The sequence below is a fragment of the Lipophrys pholis genome, assembly GCF_963383615.2.
Source record: "Lipophrys pholis genome assembly, chromosome: 7".
In the NCBI taxonomy this organism is placed as follows: Eukaryota; Metazoa; Chordata; class Actinopteri; order Blenniiformes; family Blenniidae; genus Lipophrys; species Lipophrys pholis.
The window spans coordinates 11,092,788-11,114,933 of record NC_137638.1 but is presented as its reverse complement, the minus strand read 5'-3'; the positions used below and the strand labels follow the sequence as shown (position 1 = coordinate 11,114,933).

Sequence of the window (22,146 nt, the reverse complement as noted above, 5' to 3'; positions counted from 1 at the left end):
TTTAGGCCATGAAAGTGTTTCTCCACTCAAAAACAAAACATTTCTGTGTTGTTATTCTGAGCCTGTATCCACAGTACTTTTATAAAGCATTAACTTTATAAGCAGTTGAAGAGATTTAACAGAATAATCAAGCAGGCCAAAATATTACCCCAGGCAACCGAAACAACTTCCACTGAACGTAATGAGTCAACGCACACAGTGCTGCGGCTACACAACATTGCTCAAGCTATGTGCAATCCATTAGGACGTTCAAAAAAGGTGAACCACAAGTTTCTATTCCAAGTGACTACTTGGTTTTACTTTAGAAATATTGAAGTAACTCCTCCTTCCACTTCTAAAGAAGTAGTTGTAATCAAATATTAATTATAAGTCACCTGCAAAGCAGTTCCAAACAAACACTAGGGATTAAATTGAGTTTAAAAAAGAGAGAGAGAGAGAGAAATCTTCTGTCCGGCATTTCAGATGTGAATTTGTAGATTCATTTAGTAATTTGCACAAGGGCAAAATTAATTATTGCAATTTTAAGAATTTGAAAAAAGGCTAGTCTTTTTTCTCCCATAAAATCACAATAGTCAGATTTTCATTTCTACATGAGTCTTCAAATCAGAAGTTCTGCATGTGTGGAGTCACTGAAAGAAACATTCACCTTTTAATTGTTGTCAAAAAAGTTTTTTTAAATTTCACCAAAGATAAGACGGGACAGTGCATAAAAAATGATTTGCACATTATCAGTTTCTAATCAATCAACAGTGGAAGTATGTCTGATCAGATAAACTCAGCACTCAACACTACAGACACTTTTCCAGTCATCCACACCCGGTTAACGTTTAGTTGCAGAACTGGTTCTGAGTTCTAGTGATGTGACTGTCAGTCGGCTGCTCAAACAGCAGCCAAGTGGCTCCTGATGCATTAAAGACCATTCTGAGCATTGAGTGTCTTTTTACATGCATGAAGACACGACTCTGACTCGACGCTTATACAACGTAACTTATAAATTAGGGTGAATTTTCCACTTTATAGCTCATAATGGTGCTTAAATCTTTTGAGTTTATTTAATCATTTCTGACCACAGTGGGTAAAAAAGCTACTGAACCTTTACTGAAACCAAGCTATGGAAGGAAGGAAGAACAAATAAGTGACATTTTGACATTTCACTAAATTGGGACTCATTCATTGACCTATGCATTTATTCATAGGTCACACTATTCCAAAAACCATCCAAAAAAAACAGCATCTAGATTTCCACAGTGAATGGTTTCATATGTAGCGAGGATTGTTTATCGTTCTTTAAGATAAAATATAAATGACTAATAACCTGATTAAAATTCAGGCTTATAGCAACGATTGAAAGAAATGACTGAATATTGTTGAAAAGGTAATTGTTTTGACAGTTAGAGTTATTTCCACACTGTCAATGTGTAACCCTTAGTTTCAAGCATTTGTGATGTTTTTAATTGTAATAATTCATCTCCAGTTTAAAAATAAACAAAAGATACTTTGTTGTTTTCACGGTTGTACCATATAGGATACAATTAAGTAACACAAAAAAGCTTTAAATACATTTTATTCCTAATAAATCTAATGTAAAGGGAATATTCATTGTTTGAATTGAACCATACAATGTACTTTTTATGTATTTATATCATAAGTAATATAAAAAAATACTAAAAACAATACTATAATGTTTGCTTAACAAAAGTATAGCTGCATGAAAACAATGAACTAACTATGTGTAACTACACATGTACCAGAAATACCACAACTTTTCTCTTTCACGCAGCAGACTGGTCAGTAGAGAGAGCCGCGGCCTGAGGCGGCTCATCTGTCAGTAGTAAACCATTCACAGAAAAACGCAGCAGGAGAGCAGCGTAGCCTGACCTGCTAAAACAGTGTCCCATCTTCGAGTCAACAGAAATCTCCGCCACTCAGTTAAACTGAGGCCGACATCTTTTGATCATTGGATCTATTAGAAGGATCCTCTTCAGGGAGCAAACTCTGCTCCCACGTTCACACCACCGGGATCCAAAACGACCTGCTGACCACTTGTAAAGACAAAGCCTCCACCTCCTCACACGCTCGTCCTCTGCTGCACTCTGACCCGCACTTTGCTCTGCTTTCTGAAAACAGAAACAGCTGCAATGACAAGCCAGCATCAATAAAAAACACAACACGGTTTAATAAGATGCGGATCAAGTGCCGGTCCTGTGAGGTGACGATCCAGGGTTCATACCGAAAGTCAGAAGACTGTTGGTACAGATCGCTGTGTCAACAAAGTGGAACTGCAACAAAATCAAGTTATAACTTGTGTCTTCTTCTTCTTACCGTTTTGGCGGCGACACCATGCACTTCCAGAGGACGGCATAGAGACCCAGTAGAAAGGCAATGAACACCGTCGCTGAAATTAAACCTAAAAGGCACAAAAACACACATTTGAACATTGCTATTGCAAAATTGTTCACACAAGTATAATAAAAATTAAAAGAAAACGAGCGCAGGAATTTTTTCCAGTGAAAAGATCTGGTTTTGTTGCAGGGACTTCGAAGACATGACAGACAGCTATCAAATCTGTATGTGACATGTCGAAATAATCTTTTTAATGTAAAACTGGACAGTTTTGGCCATTTGAAATGGGAGCGGTACCGTATTTAACAAATGGGAAAAATAAGACATATTTAGAATTGTTCACCTCCTGATCCTCCCACCACACAGTCCTTTCTGACAGGAAACTTGAGGAGTTACGTTGCTGCAGTTTCTCTTTAAGTTCCGCAGAAATAAGCAGAAAGAGTGTATTCTCCAGACTTGGATTACGACGGCTTCAACTTGTTAGTCAACTTGTTTGTGTCATTGGGTGGAACAGAAACTGAACCGAGGTCAGGAAAGTGTTCAAAGTTCAAATTAGGAGCAAAAGAAAAACAAACCTTCTGCTGCATCTAAAGCAAAAACATGGACGCATAGAAGCAGTGAGTATTCAGAGGAGGATAAAGCCGTAATATTAACTAGTCCTGAAACGGCTCGAGATAAACCTTTCCGTTTCTTGTGTGGGCCAAGTAAAATTTAAACAACCTGATTGAAAGTTGTGATGCGACAAGATTTCTGTGTATTTGTTGATGGGGCCAGAGTGAGAGGTGTTCTTCTTCGCTGTTGATTCGGGGAGCTTAATCTTGTAATATTTTTTTTTTTCTCTTCAGAAAACAGATCTTTGAGTGTGCGTGAAACCAGACGATTGTGCTCACCAGGGATGATCCCACTGCTCCTGCTCAGAGAGTCCTCTCTCCATGGAGGCGGAGTGGCAGCAGCTCCTGTGGAAACTTCATGAGGAAGAAACCAGAAATACCTGATCACATATGAACTTATGTCACAGACTTCTATACCTATAATAGTAACTCAGTTCTGACTAAATGTGGGATTTAATATGGAACAATGTGTGTAAATAAAGAATAGTATCAAAACGACTCCATCGCTTCCCCAAACATTGGGAGGCTGTGTGAAATGTTTTTTTTTTTTAAAGATAAAAACTGCACAGTAGATGAAGCTCACCATTTCTCTGCTGAACAGCTGTGCGTAAAAGGTGCTCTCTGAGATCTGGGTCAACCATCTGAAATGCAGCAAAACAACCATGTTTGAACAAGAAAACCAACCTGCAGGCACAGAGCTGCAGAGGACAACACACACAGACACTGGAGTGGATAACAGCTTTTCTCACGCAGAATCTGGAGGTTTGAGTGAATTCCGTGTGTTAGCAGTGTCAGGTTAAGGAGCAACAAGTCGTGCAGATGTGGAAACTTTCTGCAGGGAGTCAAACAATGTGGACAAATCAGCGCGGTGGAGTGAAACTCGATCCCACTCAGATTTGTTTTGGTGTGTTTCCGGAAAAAGCACGACAAGACGGTGTCGGTTTCCCTCGCTCACCGTGGAGTTGTTGGCGTTGGTGACGATAGTCCTGCTGTTGTTTCTCGCCTCCGTCCACATTTCAAACTTCTCACCATGTTTTGTTTCACCTCAGCAGCAGGCGCACCTCTCCCGCTGCGTTCAGGGGCCTCGCTTCAACTCGTAATTTACGGTTCTGCATCGTATTCCTCGTTGTATATAAGAACTTAAACAAAAGGTATATATGAACCAGAACGAGGATTTAATGATCTACTCATTTCCCCCCCCCGCCCTTTTGATTTGTTAACTCTTCCAAGACACGTCAAAACCATAACAAGAAAAGAAATACACGCAATTTCGATCTATATGTTACTGGTTCATTTTGTATTTAAAGTTTTATTCCAGGAAAGATTATAAGGTGGGGGAGAACTGCCTCTCTTTAATGTTCAGACTGAAATGTGGAAATAAACTTCTAAATTATTTTATTAATTTCCTCATCATACCTTTAGACAAAGTTCAATCATTTGCTTTGGAATGAGAGAGGATATAAATCAGACATTAGAAGCTTTAGTTGACATTATTTGAAGTTGGTTTGTTATGCCGATTATAGTATTGGTGAGACAACAACTTGAAATAGTGTCTCTTGAATCATGACTCTGTTCTGGTTATTTTGACAATTTTCAAAACAGCATCTTGCTTTCCATTTATTTTCTACTCGATTGCAGTGTCACCATGCTTTTCTTTTCAGTTATTGTACCCAGGATACTGAACTGCTGTTCTCCATCAAGCTGAAAGTGGAGGAGCCACACATCACTTCAAGTTTCCCATTGAAATGTATTACAGATGAAGCTTTACTGCAGGAAATCCTGGCATCACAATTCTTGAACGAATAATAATCACTTTTACTTCAGGAACAAACACACAGCAAAGGAGGTTTGTCAGAGTCTGAGCAACATTGGATGAGATCTGAGAAAGACTAAATAAAAGATGCCAAGACGAACTCTTTAGTCCAGACAGAAAATAACAGTTTATTATAATAACCTTTTGTTTTCATTTTGCAGACCACACACCTGGATCAAAAAATTGAATGCGGAGAATTTACACACTGGTCAATGAGGCTGGACCTGAAAGTAGTTACAGCATAAATTCATGGAGCCGACAACATCATCAAATTCAACATATTAACAGGAACTCTTTAAAGAAAAAAAAAAAAAATAATTGAACAAATCTCACAAATAAACCCTGGACGAGCTTTATGTGGTAGTGTGAGCCAGAAGAATCACATAAACAAACGTCAATTCATCGTTCAATTTAAGGAATACGTTTGTTTCCTATACTTTAAAAAAGGGACTCACGTTGACAGTCTGCAGATATTGCACAAAAGTTTACACTGTAAAAGCAGTAAGAGCAAATTCAGACTATCCACTCCTCAAACACACAGGCACTCGACATCAATGCACCCTGTGACTGAATGTTGCACATCAGCAAATCATCCACACGGACAGCAGAGACAAAGAAAGAGCAGAGAAACATCTAAAACACACAAAGGCATCTCTTCATCCTAAACTCAGGCGCAGCTCTCCAAACAAAATTTCTACCCAATCAGATCTACATGTAAAGCGAACGTTTTCAGCTGTGGCGTGTCTCAAGAGTAGGATGTGACAACACTCAGTCGGTTTGCTCTTTCACAAAGCCACATGTGGCATGTGGCGAGCACAGACCCAAAAGAAAAACAAGAGAGCAGAGAGTGCCTACAGCCCCCCCCCCCCCCCCCCCCCCCCCCCCCACGGGTGTCTCCAGAATCACCTCAGTCACAATCAGGATTGAAAAATGTCTCAGTGATTCCCGTTTTAAGAGTTACAGGGGAGCTGCAGATGGCGCACGCCTCTGAACACAAAAACCTGCATAAGTGTTGAAAATATCGGAGTGAAAAGCGTAGCAGCGTCACTTTGAAAGGTCAGGGGGTTAACCACACCGCGATAAGGCTGCTTCTAACCCTCGTTCTACGTTTAACGTCCCATCTCCCACTTCTCAGCTTTAAACGGCGGCACCCAATAACACAATCGCTCAAAGTGGGAATGTTAACGATTTTAACACAATCACACAAAACGGCAAAAGAAGTTTGGTTAACTAAATCCAGTATAGCTAAATATGTTGTTGTTTTACCAACTCATACTAAAATTGTGAGATTTTCAGATCACTAGTCCAAGGAGCCGCCCGCTGCCTCTGCTCATGTTAGTTTTAAGATTTGCCTCTAAGCTGAGGCTCATTGGAGTAAATAAACGTGGCCACCTAGTGGGCACAGACGGTTAGGTCTGTAAGAAAACCAGCTTCAGAGAACTGAAAAGGATCAGTGACTCGCTGTATGAGTAGATAAGACTTTGAGATTGTCAGAGTTGCCTTGAAGCATAAGCACAACCGCGGTTAATACTGGTTGAAGATTTCTGAGATCAAACTGTTTGAGATCTGGTTTCAATTTGAAGAACATAGAATGGCTCTGAAGACGTTTCAACGACACACCAACAATACACAATGTCACACGAGTACATCTCCAGCTGGTATTGATACGCCACACAGATGTTTACCCACTGAAAGGTTGAAAATGTTTCGAATTGTTACTTCTTCCCCTGAACAAACCCCACCGCTCCTTCAGCCCCCATCAGTCACGATCCAGAGAGGTCACACTCGGACGACCCCCCCCCCCACTGGCTCTCATCTTGTCCTGGTGCCTCGCATTCGATCAGACGGCGTCCGTCCTGTCTGCGTTGAGAGCTGGTGGCCGGTGCATGATGGGAGTTGGAGGAAAAAACAGAAAAGGCAGAGAGAGGCGTTGTCCGAGTGGACGTGGCGGCGGCATCACATGATTTCACAGCACGAGTTCTGTTTCCGAGCCTGCAGAGTGAACACATGCAGAGTCAGTCAAGCACCTGGAGCCTGAAACACCCGGCCTGCGGGCCACACATGAACACGCTAACTTTTTTTATCGGTAAGCAAATTAGATTTTGACGGCCACATATATAAGGCAATTTGATTAGTTTATTAATCTTCCCCCGCCCACCACACACTCTTGAAAGCATAATTAGTTGTTCACCTTAAAAGACAAAGCAGAATTCCTAAAGAGGAAAACGGACTGCAAACATCAGCAGGATAAGATATAACTTTTAAGTTTGAGTGTAACAAAGAGGACTACAATCCCAGGAAGAACTCTTCCACAAACCCGGTAAAGACGCTGATGTTGCAGTTAAAGAAAGTTCTAGCCCTGAAGCCCCGAACATTTTCTGTACAAACATCGAAGAGGCCCTTCAAGCAGAGGGCAGTCGTAGCTGTGACGCGCAGCTTTGAACACTTGAGACCCCTGTTCTGACCGGTGCCTGGCTTACAGGTCTACTGCCTTGCTCAGTACTTACGGTCTTGTAGAAGGCTTTGGATTGGTTTCCCAGGTGCTCCGACTTCGCCACGAGGTCGTCCAGTTTCTCTCCTCTTTCCAACAGACTTTCCATGGTGTTGTGCTGCAGGACACAGATGTTTTTCGATGAAATGGGGCAAAGCGTAAAGATCAGAACTGTGAATCTGACAGAGCCGGATGCTGATTTTTAAAAGAACTGCACGACCAACAGACTCCAGTCCAACAGCTAGCAGGACTCGGCAGCCTACTGCTGATAAATGTTTCTTTGATGCGAGACACAGGATTCTAGTCTGCTCTTTTCTATATGATAAACATATCAGATAAAAAATAAATAAATAATAAAATGGAAAAAGACATGTTCAATTATTGAATCTAAACTTATCTTTTAAATTACAACATAAAATCATGAACTTTTTTGTTTACTACGAGTGCAGAAATAAGTAATAAAAGAATGAACTCCAATACATTTACATTTTTACGCAGTAGCACATAAATAACTTGACCACGTTTCAGCCTTCATGAATGCAGCAAATGGGGGCTGCTTACCAAAATAATCTTAGTCTCATCCAGTTCTGCCTGCACTTTGGTCATTGCATCGGCCTCCCTCGGATTCTGAGGGGGTGAAAAAAAGAACACAAACGTTAGACAATCAAATAATAAAAAGCTCTCTTTGGCATTTTATTAAAACACACTCGGATAACATCTCAAATTGGTTCATATATTCCATATTTCTCTCTCTCTGTGTTTTTCTATTTCAACAAAATATTGCTCCAAAGATATTTAAAAAGCAGTAATTTTATAACACAAAAAGCTGAGAGACGTCAAGATTTTCTCTGATGACAAACATACCTGGTATTTAGCGAGGTGAATGTCCAGCGCTTTGTAGTTTATGGTGTCAGGATTCCCTGTGGGCCAGTCTATACTATCCACTTGTCTCGAAAACTCCTCTAATACCTAAAACATTTGATAAGAAAAATAGAACCAGCTCAATATTGAAATACTTAATTCCATAATGGTATATATTATGTGATGAGCCTACCTTTTCGAGTAATGTGAAACAGACTCTCTGTGGGTATTCTGTGTCTGCGATGACCACAGCACTCAAGTTGTCATTTCTCACATAAACATGGCACAGGTACTCTGAGGAGGAGGAGGAGGAGGAGGAGGAGGAGGAGGAGGAAGAGGAAACATATATGGTCTGAGCTCACAGCAGGATTTCTGGTCTTACAACATACTGCTGATGTGTTTTGATAAGAAAGCAAAAGCAAAAGCAGTTTTAAATAAAACTTGACAGAACACTCTCTGAACAACATCATGTCCAGAGGCTTTCACTGATTTTTGTTAATGCCGGCATCATGAATTCCTTACTGTGATTTAGCTCATTTATTACTTAAAAATAAAAATGGTTCATGCTTAAAAAGAGTGATGAAAAAAGAAAGATGAGACTCGTTTATATCTTTTTACCTTGTTCTTTGACGGAGGCACGGCTTCCTTGAGACGATCGCTCAACAATCAAGGCACTGGTGAAGGTCATGAATTCCTGAACACTAAACAAATTAAAACAAATGAGTTATCCAGGGAAACATTGTATTTATTAAAGAAAATTTATCACTCCGAAAAAGTCTAATTTCACATTTATTGCAATACAACCATCCAGCATATTTATATATTTTGGACAGCACATTTAAAACAGTGGTAGATTGAAAACAGAATCAATTCAAACTCAGAGCTTCACATATTAAATAACTTGAAAGGACATTAAATGTTCTTCAGAGACGATGTGCCAGTTCAGAGCAGTGGAGCGTTTCTCATGGCTTGACAGTCACTTTAATAACTCAAAATATTTGCTGGCCACTTGGGTTTGTTTACGGGTCGGGCCTTTCCATGCAGACATTTCATATCCCCAGTGAATGCATGGGTTTTCTCCTCCTACCACAGTCCAAAAACGTGTTTTGAGGGGAACTGAAGCTAAATTACTTGTGAGTGTGTGTAGTTGTTTGTCTCTGTGTTTTCACTCTGTGATTGACTGGAGTCATTGTCTGTTTCCTAGCTGGGATTGGCTTCAGTTCCACAAGACACTAAATTGGATGAAGTGGTATTGAAGATGGATGAAAATTGCTGATGAACTTGAGAGGCTTGTTTAGGAAAACTGAGTGGGAGTGCTCCTTCGGTGTGTTTACAGACAGACATGCAGGATGGAATATTGGTTAAGCACTTCATTTACAAATATTTGATTTTGAGTTGAGACTGGTTCAGGGGTTTGCATGTGCTCCCTGTGTGAGAGTGAATTGCAGTGGAGTGGACGGATGAATTGTTCCAAGGTGAAGTTTATATGCGTTGGCATCCTTCCACAAAAGTGTCCTGAACCCAATGAGCTTGTGGTCTGTCCACATTGTCCCCTGCCACCTGTAAGATGTGATGCTTACTTTAATGAATACCGTGTCGATGGCTAATCTACCTGTCCCTCCTAGAAACTGTTGACAGACTCTCCACTGTATGTTGCGCCACCTGAACTGAGGAAATGTGGCGTAGGACGCACCTGGAGCGCTGGAAGAAGCTGAAGGAGGAGAGGTCGTAGGCCGCTTTCAGGAGGTTGGCTTTGGTCGCTCCTTTGTGGAGGATGCTGAGGCTGTATAGCTTCATGTTGCCGCTGTATCGTCACTCAGCGGACACAGAATCACAGGCCCGGTGAGCTGCACAGTGAGGCGATACAAGCACAGTCACATGAGAGGTTTATCCCTGAAGCAGCTTGAGCCAGCGAGCTAACAGAGGAAACTCCAGAGGAGCTGATTGACAGCCTGACTTCCTGTCAACAAAGCACGGATCAAACCACTCACTGTTCAGTTGTGAAAACTAGCAGGGTACGAGATCATTACTGGTAAACACTGATAAACATAGAATTGTAGTTCAAAGCTTGTCGCTCTCTTTAACTGAGTATAGCGCACAGTGAGCTACACAAGCTATCAGGCCGCGCCTAACGTACCAGCTGTAAACCGTGTGATTCCGTCAAAACAATAAAATGTAAAAGCGATTCCTCATCAACCAAATATCCGCAGTATCTACGACAGACGCCACACGGTGAAATCAGACTACAGTTGGTAAAAAAATGTCGTTACTTTGAGAGTTTTCCTCACAGACTTAAATGACCAATCACCACGTCACGGAGCCCAAACTGTACAGCAGGGTAATGAGTCCGGGTGGAAACAAACTCGGCTTATTTTTCCGATTCAAAATTCCATTCCGAGTTTTGTTTCGTTTTTAAAGAATATCAAAGTCTAAGAGTTAACAAGAGTAGAAGAGTTAACAAGTCAAAACTCAATGACTAAATGTTTGAGTGGTCTATTTTGGTGAATCAAAACAAAAAACTTATAAACATAAAAGCTTAAATCCCGTGGTCATTTGGAAAGCTACCACTTGGAAAAGTCCCCAGCGTCCAACACACACACACGCACATATGATTTTTTTTTTTTATTAAAAATAAATAAATATATATATATATATAAAAAATATACATATATAATTAAAATTAAAAAATATATTCCATATATATGGAAAATAGTTTTTAATTTTAATTATATATATGTATATATTTTTTAACGCAAAAAAAAAAAGAAAAATGGAATTCTCTTCATAAGTGTTATTGGCCGAATCCTCTGAAACACTTTTAGAAGTTATTTATTCTACCACCAGTTTGGCCTACCAAAAACACCGCACCCCCAATTGATGTTTTCTCTGGTAATCTTGCTCCATTTAACAATTTCCTCCTGGCCACTTACCACAGTGTAACTAAGTGTTTTCCATGTCAGAAGTGTCCCTGTTATTCATTTCCAGGCAACACCTTGAAATCCTTTTGGCACGGAAACCAGGGAGGCTTTGGGTGCGTCTGCTTCCAGCCGGGCTGCTCCAGGAGGACTAATCCGTTTTTTCTTTCTTTGAACTAGTGTTGTTTGAATGAAGATATTGAAATTACAACACTAACTGCACCAACCAACGGGAGTTGTGCTTGTTTTTTGTTTTTTTGTTTTTTTCCCTTGAAAGAGTTCATCAATGGAATTAAGTTTTTGGTTGGGCATTGAACGTTTTGGAGAACGTGTGTGCAACAATGAGGATTCTCCCGTGGTCATTTTGCCGTAAAGATTCTTAAATACCACCAGGGATGAAGACAAGTGTATTTTTGAAGTGAATGAATGAAGTTTAGTTTTTTTTCTATGTAATGATAAAAATCGTATAAGGTCTGTACATAACTTTCCAGATCTTCTTAAATTTGACCAGTCAAGCTTTGAATAGACTGTCGATATGTAAACGTTTCTCACAGCTGCTGCAAGGCATTATCTAATGCTGGAAATATATACATCAATGGACACAATTCCCATGACAGGATAAAACATTTTTCAGTCTTTGTACATGGACACAGACGAGAGAAGGGAGTTAACCGCTGCGGCTGAGCACTCATGGTCCAGAGGACACTTCAAGTTTAATCCACATTGTCATAGGATGGATAAGGTAATAGTGTTGTTGTTGTTGTTGTTGTTGTTTCCCAGAATAACTACTTCATAAGAGTTGTACTTGTATTTTGATAATGGATATAGGCGTTGTACACATTTTTCCAACCCCAATCAACCAATAGCAGCTATGTAACCCATTAAATCAATTATTATTTATCTCCCCATGTGATTTCCTTATCCCTGACCTCCTTAAAATAGGTATACATTTTGGGACCTCCTCAGTTGACCCCATTGTGTTCCAGATAAGTTGTCTATTTTGAGCCATAAGGCCCCAAAAAACATTTATTATTCATTAAAACCATCTGGTGTTGACTAATAGGAGACTACTGTCAGATTATCTTTTTTATTTCCTGATACAGTAGCAAAATATAAAGTTTATCACTCCAGCAAAAGACAAAATACTCATGGTGTGTACCACAGGATCAAAATTGAATATTACAAAATGGCTTTTAACACCAACTTTTATGAAAGATAAGATAAGATCATGTAAACATCATTGACAGGGTCAAGGCCACAAATTCACTCTGACCATTGTAGACACGGGTAACAATGCAATTCACTATTGAAGACACGGTTGAAACATTTCAAGACATTTGTTTGCACAGTTAAAACAATCCACAGTTTAAGATAGAGGAAACTACACAATGGTAATGATGTAATTAAAACAAAATTAAAGATTTATTCTTATTCTTATTCTTATTCTTATTCTTTCTATCTATCTATCTATCTATCTATCTATCTATCTATCTATCTATCTATCTATCTATCTATCTATCTATCTATCTATCTATCTATCTAAAGATGACAGAAATGAGACCAATGAATAAATGGGCTAATGTATGATGCATAAACCATCTTAAATAAATGGTGATAAGAGATGAGATATCAAAGGCAATCATGTATTTCATAATGAATGTGATAAATGCAGCACATGCTTCATCATGTGACACAGCCATGTTCAAAGGTCTCCCCCTCATTGTGTAATGAATTGGACAATGAATCAGCTCATGTGCCATCGTGCACGAGCGGTGACACAAATTCCTTGATGTACAGCTATACACGTGCACCTAGCCTACAGTTCTATATGTCTCCCTTTCCTGTAATCGAATAACGCAGTTGCGCAGTCTTGGAAGTTTACTCTGTGAGAGACAGCTGGAGACCCATCAGGCAGCTCTCTGTGCAAACAGGCCAGCGGGTTAAATTAACCAGATAATCAGCTATTGACAAGCACTTGGCACACATTCAATTCTTTCCGTAAATGGCCTCATGGTAAATGTGTGTGTGCGTGTGTGTGTTTGTGTGTGTGCGTGTGTGCGTGTGTGTATGTGTGTGTGTGTGTGTGTGTGTGTGTGTGTGTGTGTGTGTGTGTGTGTGTGTGTGTGTGTGTGTGTGTGTGTGTGTGTGCGTGTGTGCGTGTGTGCGTGTGTGTGTGTGTGTCAGGGCCTCAAAGTTTTACATATAATTGGGAGTTAATGTGTGTTGGTGCCAAGATTGAAATAGGTTATTGCACAAGACTTAAGTACTCCTGTTCTGGTAAAGCTATAATGAAGATCTATCTATCTATCTATCTATCTAATGGAGTATTACCATCAAAAGATACCACATGTTTTAGATGACATTTGTGAAAATGTAAATTAAGTAATTTTTTTGAGAACAGCTAGTACAGTAGATACAGCTTCTCAAAAGTAATACTATGCCTCGATGTGCGTCATTCTGTAACTGTTACTCTTTTAGTTTACTTTGTAATGTTAATGCGGGCATTGGGGGAGAAGATCACAGACCTCGCCGACCGAGGTCACAGCTAAAATAGTTGTGCCCTCTGATCAGGTGAACTGGAACGGCCGATAAACTCAAGAGGCCTTCACCTGTAACATGACATCGCTCGAACAGGAGGTCATTCATCCCTCACTACTGCTAATTTTAGACACGTTTCTAATTTTACAATCCGATGTTCAACTCTGACCCTCCATCATTGAGTAACGCTTTAGTATCGTACGATGTAGTAAAGAATAAGTTCTTTCGGTTTATTATGTGATTTGTCATGTTGTAAAATCTCAGATCAATTGCAGCTGCATAAAGGCAAATAAAAGTTAGAAAACATTTGACATGAAAGAAAAAGGACTAGAATTTTGGGAAATGGCAGAAACACAAGGACTACTGTTAGAGTTTGCATGTCCTGATGCAGTAGGAGAATATAAACTGTATCAATCCTGCAAAAGACGGAGTACTCATAATATATATCACAAGATCAAATTGAAATATTATGAAACGGCTTTAATCATCAGCTTTTATGAAAGATAAGATAAAATAAGATCATGTAAACTTTATCAACTGGCTTAAAATTCACTCTGAACATTGTAGACACAGTCAATAGGGTAATCCACAATCGAAGACACCATTGAAACATTTCAAGACATTTGTGTGCACAGTTAAAACGATTCACAGCGAAAGACTGTGAATCGTATGTTTGTGTGTTTGTGTGTTGTGTGTGTGTGTGTGTGTGTGTGTGTGTGTGTGTGTGTGTGTGTGTGTGTGTGTGTGTGTGTGTGTGTGTGTGTGTGTGTGAGGGGGGGGTTGTTTGTAGGGGGGTGAGGTCTGAACCTGCCAGATGGGGCAAGGTTGAGAAGGGGTGGGCATTTGAGTCTTGTGCGTCCTGCCCACTTCACCTCTGCATAAAAACAGCTGAGGATCTCATTGAGAGGCATTCACACTTCACTGACTCGGCACACACACAGGGTGGACACACACTCAGCACACGCCTAGAAACACACGCCAGTCTGTTTAGATTAACCTTTGAAGATGCCTTGCGTCAGCTCCCACGTCGACCAGATGGTGAAGGTGCCTTGTGGCTACAGCCCTGTGGTTGATAAAATCCACATGGTGAGATTTGATTATTGCCCGCAGCTACCACAGACAACTTTCTATTGCGTTTTATTTCATTATTGTGTATTGTAAAGCTACGTTGTTCATTGTTATACGGTAAAATTGGTGTGGTGGGATTTTCTCCGATTTATGAAATCAGCGAAAAATCCGTCCGCCGTCAGTAAAATGGAGGAGATATGAAACTGAGGTGTCTGAAAAAGAAGACAATGTGTGTTACACCGCTGATCTCGTCTTATCTCATCTGATGTCAGGTGGAGCAGATCTTGTCAGAGTTCAGGCTGAATAAAGAAGACCTTAAAGAAGTCATGAAGAGGATGCAGCGTGAAATGGACAGAGGACTGAGCATCGAAACCCACGAAGAGTCCAGCGTCAAAATGCTTCCAACTTATGTTTGCTCCACTCCCGAGGGATCAGGTACACAGCCAGCTTCGATAGACAGCTTCATTTTTCTCACATGGAAGACTTTGTGTAAGTTGTCTTACAGCGTCTGTGTTATTCTGTCATGACAGAGGTGGGGGATTTCTTGGCTCTGGATTTGGGGGGAACAAACTTCCGTGTGATGCTTGTGAAAGTGGGTGAAGACGAGGAGGGGATCTGGAAGATTGAGACCAACAACCAAATGTACTCTATTCCTGAAGATGCCATGACAGGAACTGCTGAAATGGTAATTTATTAACACATGTTCATAGTCCTTGGCAGTTATTTGTAAAACTCTAGAGTATCTAAAAACGTAAGAATAATTATACTAATAATTATACTACTGTGTGTTTGATATGTCTCTCTGCAGCTGTTTGACTACATAGCTGAGTGCATGTCAGATTTTCTAGACAGGCACCACATCAAGCACAAGAAACTTCCCCTGGGTTTCACCTTCTCCTTTCCAGTGCGACATGAGGACATTGACAAGGTAGGATTTATTACTTTATGTTGGATTTATTACCGAACAATGAATGTCCACCGCTTCCCAAAAATATTAATAGCTCATATCAAATTCATATTAATTCTGAACTTTTTGTTAAATAAGCACATTCAAAATGAGTCTTTTTTTCTGTGTAGGGAATCCTGCTTAACTGGACCAAAGGCTTCAAGGCCTCTGGAGCAGAAGGAAACAACGTTGTTGGTTTACTCAGAGATGCAATCAAAAGACGAGGGGTGAGTGAGTGCATGATGAAATGACTCCTCGATAAACAAAACACCTCCATGCAGCTGTGTGCCAATGCCGACGCTTTGTAACTTGTTGTCAGGACTTTGAGATGGATGTGGTTGCCATGGTGAACGATACAGTCGCCACCATGATTTCCTGCTATTATGAGGATCGCCGCTGTGAAGTTGGGATAATTGTCGGTAAGAAGCCGCGCACACACACACGCGCACACACACACACACACACACACACACACACACACACACACACACACACACACACACACACACACACACACACACACACACACACACACACACAGAAAAGCCCGAGTCATGAGTAATCATGACTCGTAAAGTACCAGAAATGACTTGAACTGACGTCTCTCTCTTTTTATTTCAAGGCACTGGTTGTAACGCCTGCTATATGGAGGAGATGAGGACTGTGGAGCTGGTTGAAGGCGAAGAGGGCAGAATGTGTGTGAACACGGAGTGGGGGGCATTTGGAAACAACGGGGAGCTGGAGGACTTCAGGCTGGAGTACGACAGAGTGGTGGACGAGACCTCCATTAACCCTGGACGGCAACTGTGAGTATCTTTAAGCAATCAGATCAAACATTCAGCACGGTCGAACAAGCTAAAAAAAAAGCTAATTTCACACAACACGGCCCTCCAGCGTCGTTCACTTCGACGCTCGTGACCAGTGTCACGGCTGCGTCATCGGCTATTCAGGCGTGAAGTGTTTGGCACGGAGAGTAAAATTTAGATCGTCACTTCAAACGTGCCACATGTTGACTTCCTCACTGATTTGGTGTTTTCTGGATTAATCACCCTTTCCTGGCAATTCTCACCTGACCCTCACCTGAGGTCTCTGGCTAGTTGCTTAGCTACCAGCTGTTTTTCTACAGGATGTTTGTCAATGGCCAGAGCCCTCGCACGTCACTGGTCAGTCAGTGTGTGGGGGTGTCAGATTAATGACAGTGCCTGACAGCCTAATGGCTGTTTACCTTCAGTACCGGCAGCCCCTTTAAACAGACTACACAAAAAGAGCCTATCCAGTCAGCCTCTTTGGCATTGCCATCACCTTCCTCATTTGCTCCTCTTCTTCAAATACTTCAGGGAAAAAAAATATGGTGTTTGTTCACAGCTTCTAGGAAGCCGTGTGATCTTGTGTCTCATTCATTTTTCTTCACTCAGGCTTTCCAAGAATGTTTTTCTCTTTTTGATGTGTCCATTTTTCTCTCGTCACTTGCAGATATGAGAAGCTGATCAGCGGGAAGTACATGGGAGAACTAGTGAGGCTCGTTCTGATGAAGTTGGTGAACGAAGACCTGCTGTTCAACGGCGAAGCCTCAGAGCAGCTGAAGACACGTGGCAGCTTTGAGACGCGCTACGTCTCGCAGGTGGAGAGGTGAGCATCAATGAAACCTGCAAAGATTTCACGCACCATAATGAATGGACAATACCATACCATACCATACCATACCATACCATACCATACCATACCATATAATGCTATGCTGTTCAATACAATTCAATACAATTCATTACAATGCAATACAATGCAATACTATACTATACTATACTATACTATACTATACTATACTATACTATACTATACTATACAATGCAATATGAAACAATGCAATGCAACACAATACAATAATAACAGACTTGTTCCCCCGAGCCCCATTTATTTATTCTCATAATTCTTTATTAATTCATTTTGCCAGCTCAAGCTTTTTAAACTATTCTGTTGTAGATTGAAGTAAAACCAAATCTTCTTTAATGGTGAATGACAGTGAAAGCCATGTGCCGTCTGTTTGTCTGAGATTTAGTAATTTATTTTTACATTTTTCAGTGACTCCGGGGACAGAAAACAAATCTACAACATCCTGTCGTCACTGGGTGTCCTGTCCTCAGAGCTTGACTGTGACATTGTGCGGCTGGTATGCGAGAACGTGTCTACTCGTGCGGCTCATATGTGCAGCGCCGGGCTTGCTGGCGTCATTAACCTAATGCGGGAGCGACGCAGTCAGGAGGACCTGAAGATTACTGTGGGGGTCGATGGCTCTGTCTATAAGCTGCACCCATGGTAAGGAACAAACTGCATTTCAAACCTTATGTTTGTAATGTAATTTAGATTCCAGAAGATATTTCAATACTGAGTATTCATTAAAATGAATGATACTCTGATTAGTTACATCTTTTCAAGTAGAAAGATAAATAGAAATAGCCTGAATGGGCAAATGATGACAGGATCTATAGCAGGCAACAAAAAACCCCACAATCATTGGTAATAAATGTAAATAAAGCACCAATATCAAATCATATAAGGAAATATAAAGGAATAGATCCATGAGACAGATGATTTGACATGTATTTTCTATGTTTCAGTTTCCGTGACAGGTTCCACAAAGTGGTCAGGGACCTGACGCCGCACTGTGAGATCACCTTCATCCAGTCGGAGGAAGGGAGTGGGCGTGGCGCCGCTCTGATCTCAGCCGTGGCCTGTAAAATGGCTGCTTGCCTGCTGACACAGTGAAGCGCACTGGGCCGTCTGCCTGCTAGGGACTGTGGGTCCGAAGGACTTAACTCTGACTGGAAGGTGTTGATGGCAAGTCGCGTTTAGATTAGCAGCTCCGGGCTTCCTCGGGCTCTGAGATAAGTTTGTCAGAAAACAAAGTTTTCATCACTGGACAAGAAAGAGACAAGAAAGCATCAAACAGCTTGTATTATAGACTGTGTTCAGTAGTTATAGACCAACTTGTAGCAACTTCAGTGTTTCTAAACTTTGAGAACTGCTTCCCTGTTGCACCCACAGCATTAGGTGACGTGAAACATCTTTTATTTTAAGGATCCTTGTGTGTCACTGCTCGTTGGACTGAAGCATCTCAAAAATGTTTCGTTGATAAAAAGTGTATTATAATACCAGAGCAAACTTCTTTATGTATACAATTTTATAGATGCTCATGTAAATCATGACTAAATCAAGTTCATTGGTGTGTTGTTTGATTATTGTTTGTGAGAAATGAAATGTTTCTTTGGTATCTCCTATTTGAATTTTATGTTTGTAACTTATGTATGTTTGGCAGTATGATGTGGCTTTTCTCGTGTGCCTGATAAAATTTGCTTTGTATATGGATGAGTACAACTGTAAATAAAAATATTTCATTAAACTATTGTGATCTAAATGGTTTTGTTTTTGACGCTGTGTTTCTATGGACTTGGAATACTGTCTTATAAGAGTGATAAACCGAAGCACCTCAAAACAACTTTGCAATAAGACAAAGTTGTTAAAAATACCTTTCAGGAGGCTTCCTGTTGCTCCCAACGGGACAACAAGCTGTAAGTCCTGTAACATATCAACACGATGAAACAAAAATCACAACGAAAAAGTAAATCAAATTACCCACAAGGCTTGAAATGTACCTGGAAAGTTCACAAACTTACTTAATAACAAAAAATGGTCACATTAGAAACCTGTGAGATAGAGATCCAGTGGATTTAGATTTAGACAAATTTCATCATGCGATCTAGTTCTATTCTGAGTTTTTACATTTCATTTCATGGAAAGTATTCAAGATAAGAAAGATATGTCATATCTCTAAAGTTATTGTGCCATTATTGCTATAATACCTGGATTAAATTGAATTTCATCAAGTCTCAATTGAAGGGCAGATGAAACATTATTTTCTGTTCAGGCTTTTGGGCTTCATTCGACCTCAGATGTCTAAGTTTTTCTTGTGCCTGTCAAATATCAGAGACCACTTTCCCCTTGTGTCCCCTTGTCTTTGCTCCGTGTCTCTGTTGGTATCAGTCCTGGCGGCCTCGCATCTTATCAAGTCCTCTCTCTGAGCACAGCCATGGCCTTGTAAGGGGCTGAGCTGCCCACCACAGGCTATTACAGGAGGGTACCAGATAAGATGGGCCGTACATAAAACCCACCCCAGTATCACACCTTGGTTGGGAGTCCACATAGGATCACGAAGAGATGGTGAGTGAGTCAGTGTTTTCAACTTTTCACACTTTCAGCCAGTGAATTTCATTAATCGTCCCACTTTATTACATTTAGGTCATTGTGAATTGAATATGCTTTGAAATACTTGTAAGTTCATTCTTGCCAATTGGATGTTTTATATGATTTCAGGCAAGTAAGAAGGCTTCAAATAAGAGACAGAGAGGAGCACAGAAGTCCTGCTCCAATGTTTTCTCCATGTTTGAGCAGTCCCAGATACAGGAGTTCAAAGAGGTACATTTTAATGTCTTGTCTTTGCACAGCTTACTTACGTCTCGCTTTTGAGTTCAAAATTCAACAATTAAGCTTTTATAATGAATTTAATTCAGTAAATGGGGTGTGTTCTAATACACACTTGCATCGGTGTAAAGAATGAAGTGTGACAAAGTAACAAAAAAAAAAAGGCAAAAATATTTAAAGAACTTGCTCACAAAAAGATCCTACTTATACTCTTTGTTCAGATGACACAGTGTTTCTAACTTAACATAAAACATATTACAACTATTATATCAATTATATCAACCTGCTGAACTGAAAAAAATTTGTCCCTGAAATAATTTTTCTGTTTAATTTGTTTTGGTTTCATGACTGATTGCAGGCTTTTGGCTGCATTGACCAGGACAGAGACGGTGTCATCAAAAAACAAGATCTGAGGGAGACGTACGGTCAACTGGGTGTGTTCTCTGTTTCCAGCAACTATTTTGATATTCAAAACCTATTGGTCATTTGTTTATGTTAGTTTTTATTTGCACACGGTGTGTGTGTGTGTGTGTGTGTGTGTGTGTGTGTGTGTGTGTGTGTGTGTGTGTGTGTGTGTGTGTGTAACAGGAAAGCTGAATGTCAAAGATGAGGAGCTGGATGAGATGTTGAATGAGGGAAAAGGTCCCATCAACTTCACTGTGTTCCTGAGCTTGTTTGGAGAGAAACTTAATGGTGAGGGCTTTTCACAAATATATTCAACAGTACATTATAAAAATTACCTCGACTTAAAAAAAAAAAAAAAAAAACACAAACAAAATCCTATTTTTAATCATATACATATTGTTATATTTTTCTTCCTCGACAGGTACGGATCCTGAAGACACCATCCTTGCTGCCTTCAAACTTTTCGATCCAAATGGGACCGGTTTTGTCAATAAAGAAGAGTAAGAGGATTTCTTCACTGAGCTTATATATGTAACAACTGTAACATTACAGCATCTTATTCATCCTGTGTTGCTCATGCAGGTTCAAGCGGTTACTAATGAACCAGGCCGATAAATTTACAGGAGAAGAGGTTTGTGACTTTATTTTCAAATGTGATGATGCCTACGTTTAAACAAAAGGTTGTTTTTTTTGCCATAAATTTCACAGAGAATATTGTCACTCTGCACACCTTCAGGTGGACCAGGCCTTAGCTCTGGCTCCCATCGACCCCACTGGTAACATTGACTACAAGTCGCTCTGCTACATCATCACACATGGAGACGAGAAGGAGGAATCCTAACGAGGACGGTTTAATGGTTAATATGTTTTATGATTACTGGAAAATAATCTGCTTATCTGATTTGGACGACCATAAATTACAGTAGACGATGCAGTTGTGTCTGTAAATGACTGAGAATAAAACGTTTGATCTTGAAAAGCTTCTTTAGTAATACAAATGCTAATTTCAAAATGTATAAGTGACAAGAATAAAAACACGTTTTCATTGATCCCAAAGGAAAATAACCAGCAAATGCTTTCCGACTTTCTTTTCTGAATGTTTCTAAAATAAAGTATGAAATGAGTATTATATTCAAATAATCTTGAAGCACTATTTCCCTAAATAGGGTTTTTCCTTAAGAGTATCTACTGAAGTGACAAACAAGAGCTAAGTTAGGCTCAGCTAAGATGAACCTCAGCTGCCAACTTTGACCCACTGAGCACAAGAACCCCCATGTTCTTCTAACAGACCTGAATTCCTCCAAGTACCAGGAACCAGCACAGGAATTTTGTGTGTTTAAAGCATTGGAAGGTCCACATTTAATTCCAGGATAATCTTTTGCCTCATTACGATCAAAGGTGTCTGGTATGTTGGATTGACCTTGACACTAGCGCTTGTTCCCGTTAAAGTATTCGCTCACTTTGATAATGCAATGAAGGGCAAGTTCACCCAGATACACTTTGACTGACATTCTGGGCCACAGTTTCATGTTAGATTAATTGACTATTGAGAAACTTAAGGCAAAACTACAATTATGTGCTTACCACTGTCACATTAGATGTCTTATTGTATTTAATAATAGGCTTTCACCTAAATCACTGAAATATAAAACTTGTCTACCCTGATTTCTTCACAGAAA

General features: G+C 40.2%; 4 protein-coding genes across 7 annotated transcripts; 2 read left to right on the top strand and 2 right to left on the bottom strand.

Annotated features, from left to right (window-relative positions):
* Window positions 1–621: 621 nt before the first annotated feature.
* LOC308111820 (uncharacterized protein) lies at window positions 622–4,029 on the bottom strand. The gene is made up of 5 exons (XM_080466864.1): window positions 3,910–4,029; window positions 3,538–3,595; window positions 3,234–3,308; window positions 2,323–2,407; window positions 622–2,117 (listed from the first exon to the last, which is right to left on the bottom strand). Exons 1-5 carry the CDS (start codon window positions 3,967–3,969, stop codon window positions 2,069–2,071), a joined length of 327 nt encoding a protein of 108 aa, XP_080322990.1. The 5' UTR covers window positions 3,970–4,029; the 3' UTR covers window positions 622–2,068.
* An 844-nt stretch (window positions 4,030–4,873) lies between these two features.
* Window positions 4,874–11,128, bottom strand: ykt6 (YKT6 v-SNARE homolog). 4 transcript variants are annotated; one of them, XM_080466625.1, is made up of 8 exons: window positions 11,050–11,128; window positions 9,813–9,966; window positions 8,738–8,820; window positions 8,313–8,413; window positions 8,123–8,227; window positions 7,820–7,885; window positions 7,275–7,376; window positions 4,874–6,759 (listed from the first exon to the last, which is right to left on the bottom strand). In XM_080466625.1, exons 2-8 carry the CDS (start codon window positions 9,914–9,916, stop codon window positions 6,724–6,726), a joined length of 597 nt encoding a protein of 198 aa, XP_080322751.1. In that variant the 5' UTR covers window positions 9,917–9,966; window positions 11,050–11,128; the 3' UTR covers window positions 4,874–6,723. The 4 variants fall into 4 exon arrangements, with proteins under 4 accessions (XP_080322751.1, XP_080322748.1, XP_080322749.1 ...); XM_080466622.1 differs by lacking the exon at window positions 11,050–11,128 and adding an exon at window positions 10,257–10,454; XM_080466623.1 differs by lacking the exon at window positions 11,050–11,128 and adding an exon at window positions 10,390–10,454.
* A 3,449-nt stretch (window positions 11,129–14,577) lies between these two features.
* On the top strand, window positions 14,578–18,349 carry gck (glucokinase (hexokinase 4); the record flags this gene model as incomplete). Its single annotated transcript, XM_080468056.1, has 10 exons — window positions 14,578–14,658; window positions 14,913–15,075; window positions 15,171–15,325; window positions 15,449–15,568; window positions 15,718–15,813; window positions 15,906–16,005; window positions 16,209–16,392; window positions 17,060–17,215; window positions 17,666–17,899; window positions 18,202–18,349. 10 exons carry the CDS (start codon window positions 14,578–14,580, stop codon window positions 18,347–18,349), a joined length of 1,437 nt encoding a protein of 478 aa, XP_080324182.1.
* Window positions 18,350–19,761: 1,412 nt separating this feature from the next.
* On the top strand, window positions 19,762–21,601 carry myl7 (myosin, light chain 7, regulatory). Its single transcript, XM_080467149.1, has 7 exons — window positions 19,762–19,801; window positions 19,955–20,056; window positions 20,421–20,496; window positions 20,651–20,755; window positions 20,889–20,967; window positions 21,050–21,098; window positions 21,204–21,601. The coding sequence occupies exons 1-7, from the start codon at window positions 19,799–19,801 to the stop codon at window positions 21,306–21,308; spliced, it is 519 nt and encodes a 172-aa protein (XP_080323275.1). The 5' UTR covers window positions 19,762–19,798; the 3' UTR covers window positions 21,309–21,601.
* The last annotated feature ends 545 nt before the right edge of the window (window positions 21,602–22,146 follow it).

What these genes read in the sequence shown, in the direction of transcription:
- LOC308111820 (XM_080466864.1), bottom strand. Translation starts at nt 3,969, where the DNA reads ATGTGGACGGAGGCGAGAAACAACAGCAGGACTATCGTCACCAACGCC. An exon ending in CCAACGCCAACAACTCCACG is followed by an intron (nt 3,596 to 3,909) that starts GTGAGCGAGGGA and finishes GCTGCATTTCAG; the next exon opens with ATGGTTGACCCAGATCTCAG. An exon ending in GAGCAGTGGGATCATCCCTG is followed by an intron (nt 2,408 to 3,233) that starts GTGAGCACAATC and finishes TGTGCCTTTTAG; the next exon opens with GTTTAATTTCAGCGACGGTG.
- myl7 (XM_080467149.1), top strand. An exon ending in GGAGACGTACGGTCAACTGG is followed by an intron (nt 20,497 to 20,650) that starts GTGTGTTCTCTG and finishes TGTGTGTAACAG; the next exon opens with GAAAGCTGAATGTCAAAGAT. An exon ending in ATAAATTTACAGGAGAAGAG is followed by an intron (nt 21,099 to 21,203) that starts GTTTGTGACTTT and finishes GCACACCTTCAG; the next exon opens with GTGGACCAGGCCTTAGCTCT.
- ykt6 (XM_080466625.1), bottom strand. Translation starts at nt 9,916, where the DNA reads ATGAAGCTATACAGCCTCAGCATCCTCCACAAAGGAGCGACCAAAGCC. An exon ending in ATGAGACTAAGATTATTTTG is followed by an intron (nt 7,377 to 7,819) that starts GTAAGCAGCCCC and finishes TGTGTCCTGCAG; the next exon opens with CACAACACCATGGAAAGTCT. An exon ending in CCAAAGCCTTCTACAAGACC is followed by an intron (nt 6,760 to 7,274) that starts GTAAGTACTGAG and finishes TTCACTCTGCAG; the next exon opens with GCTCGGAAACAGAACTCGTG.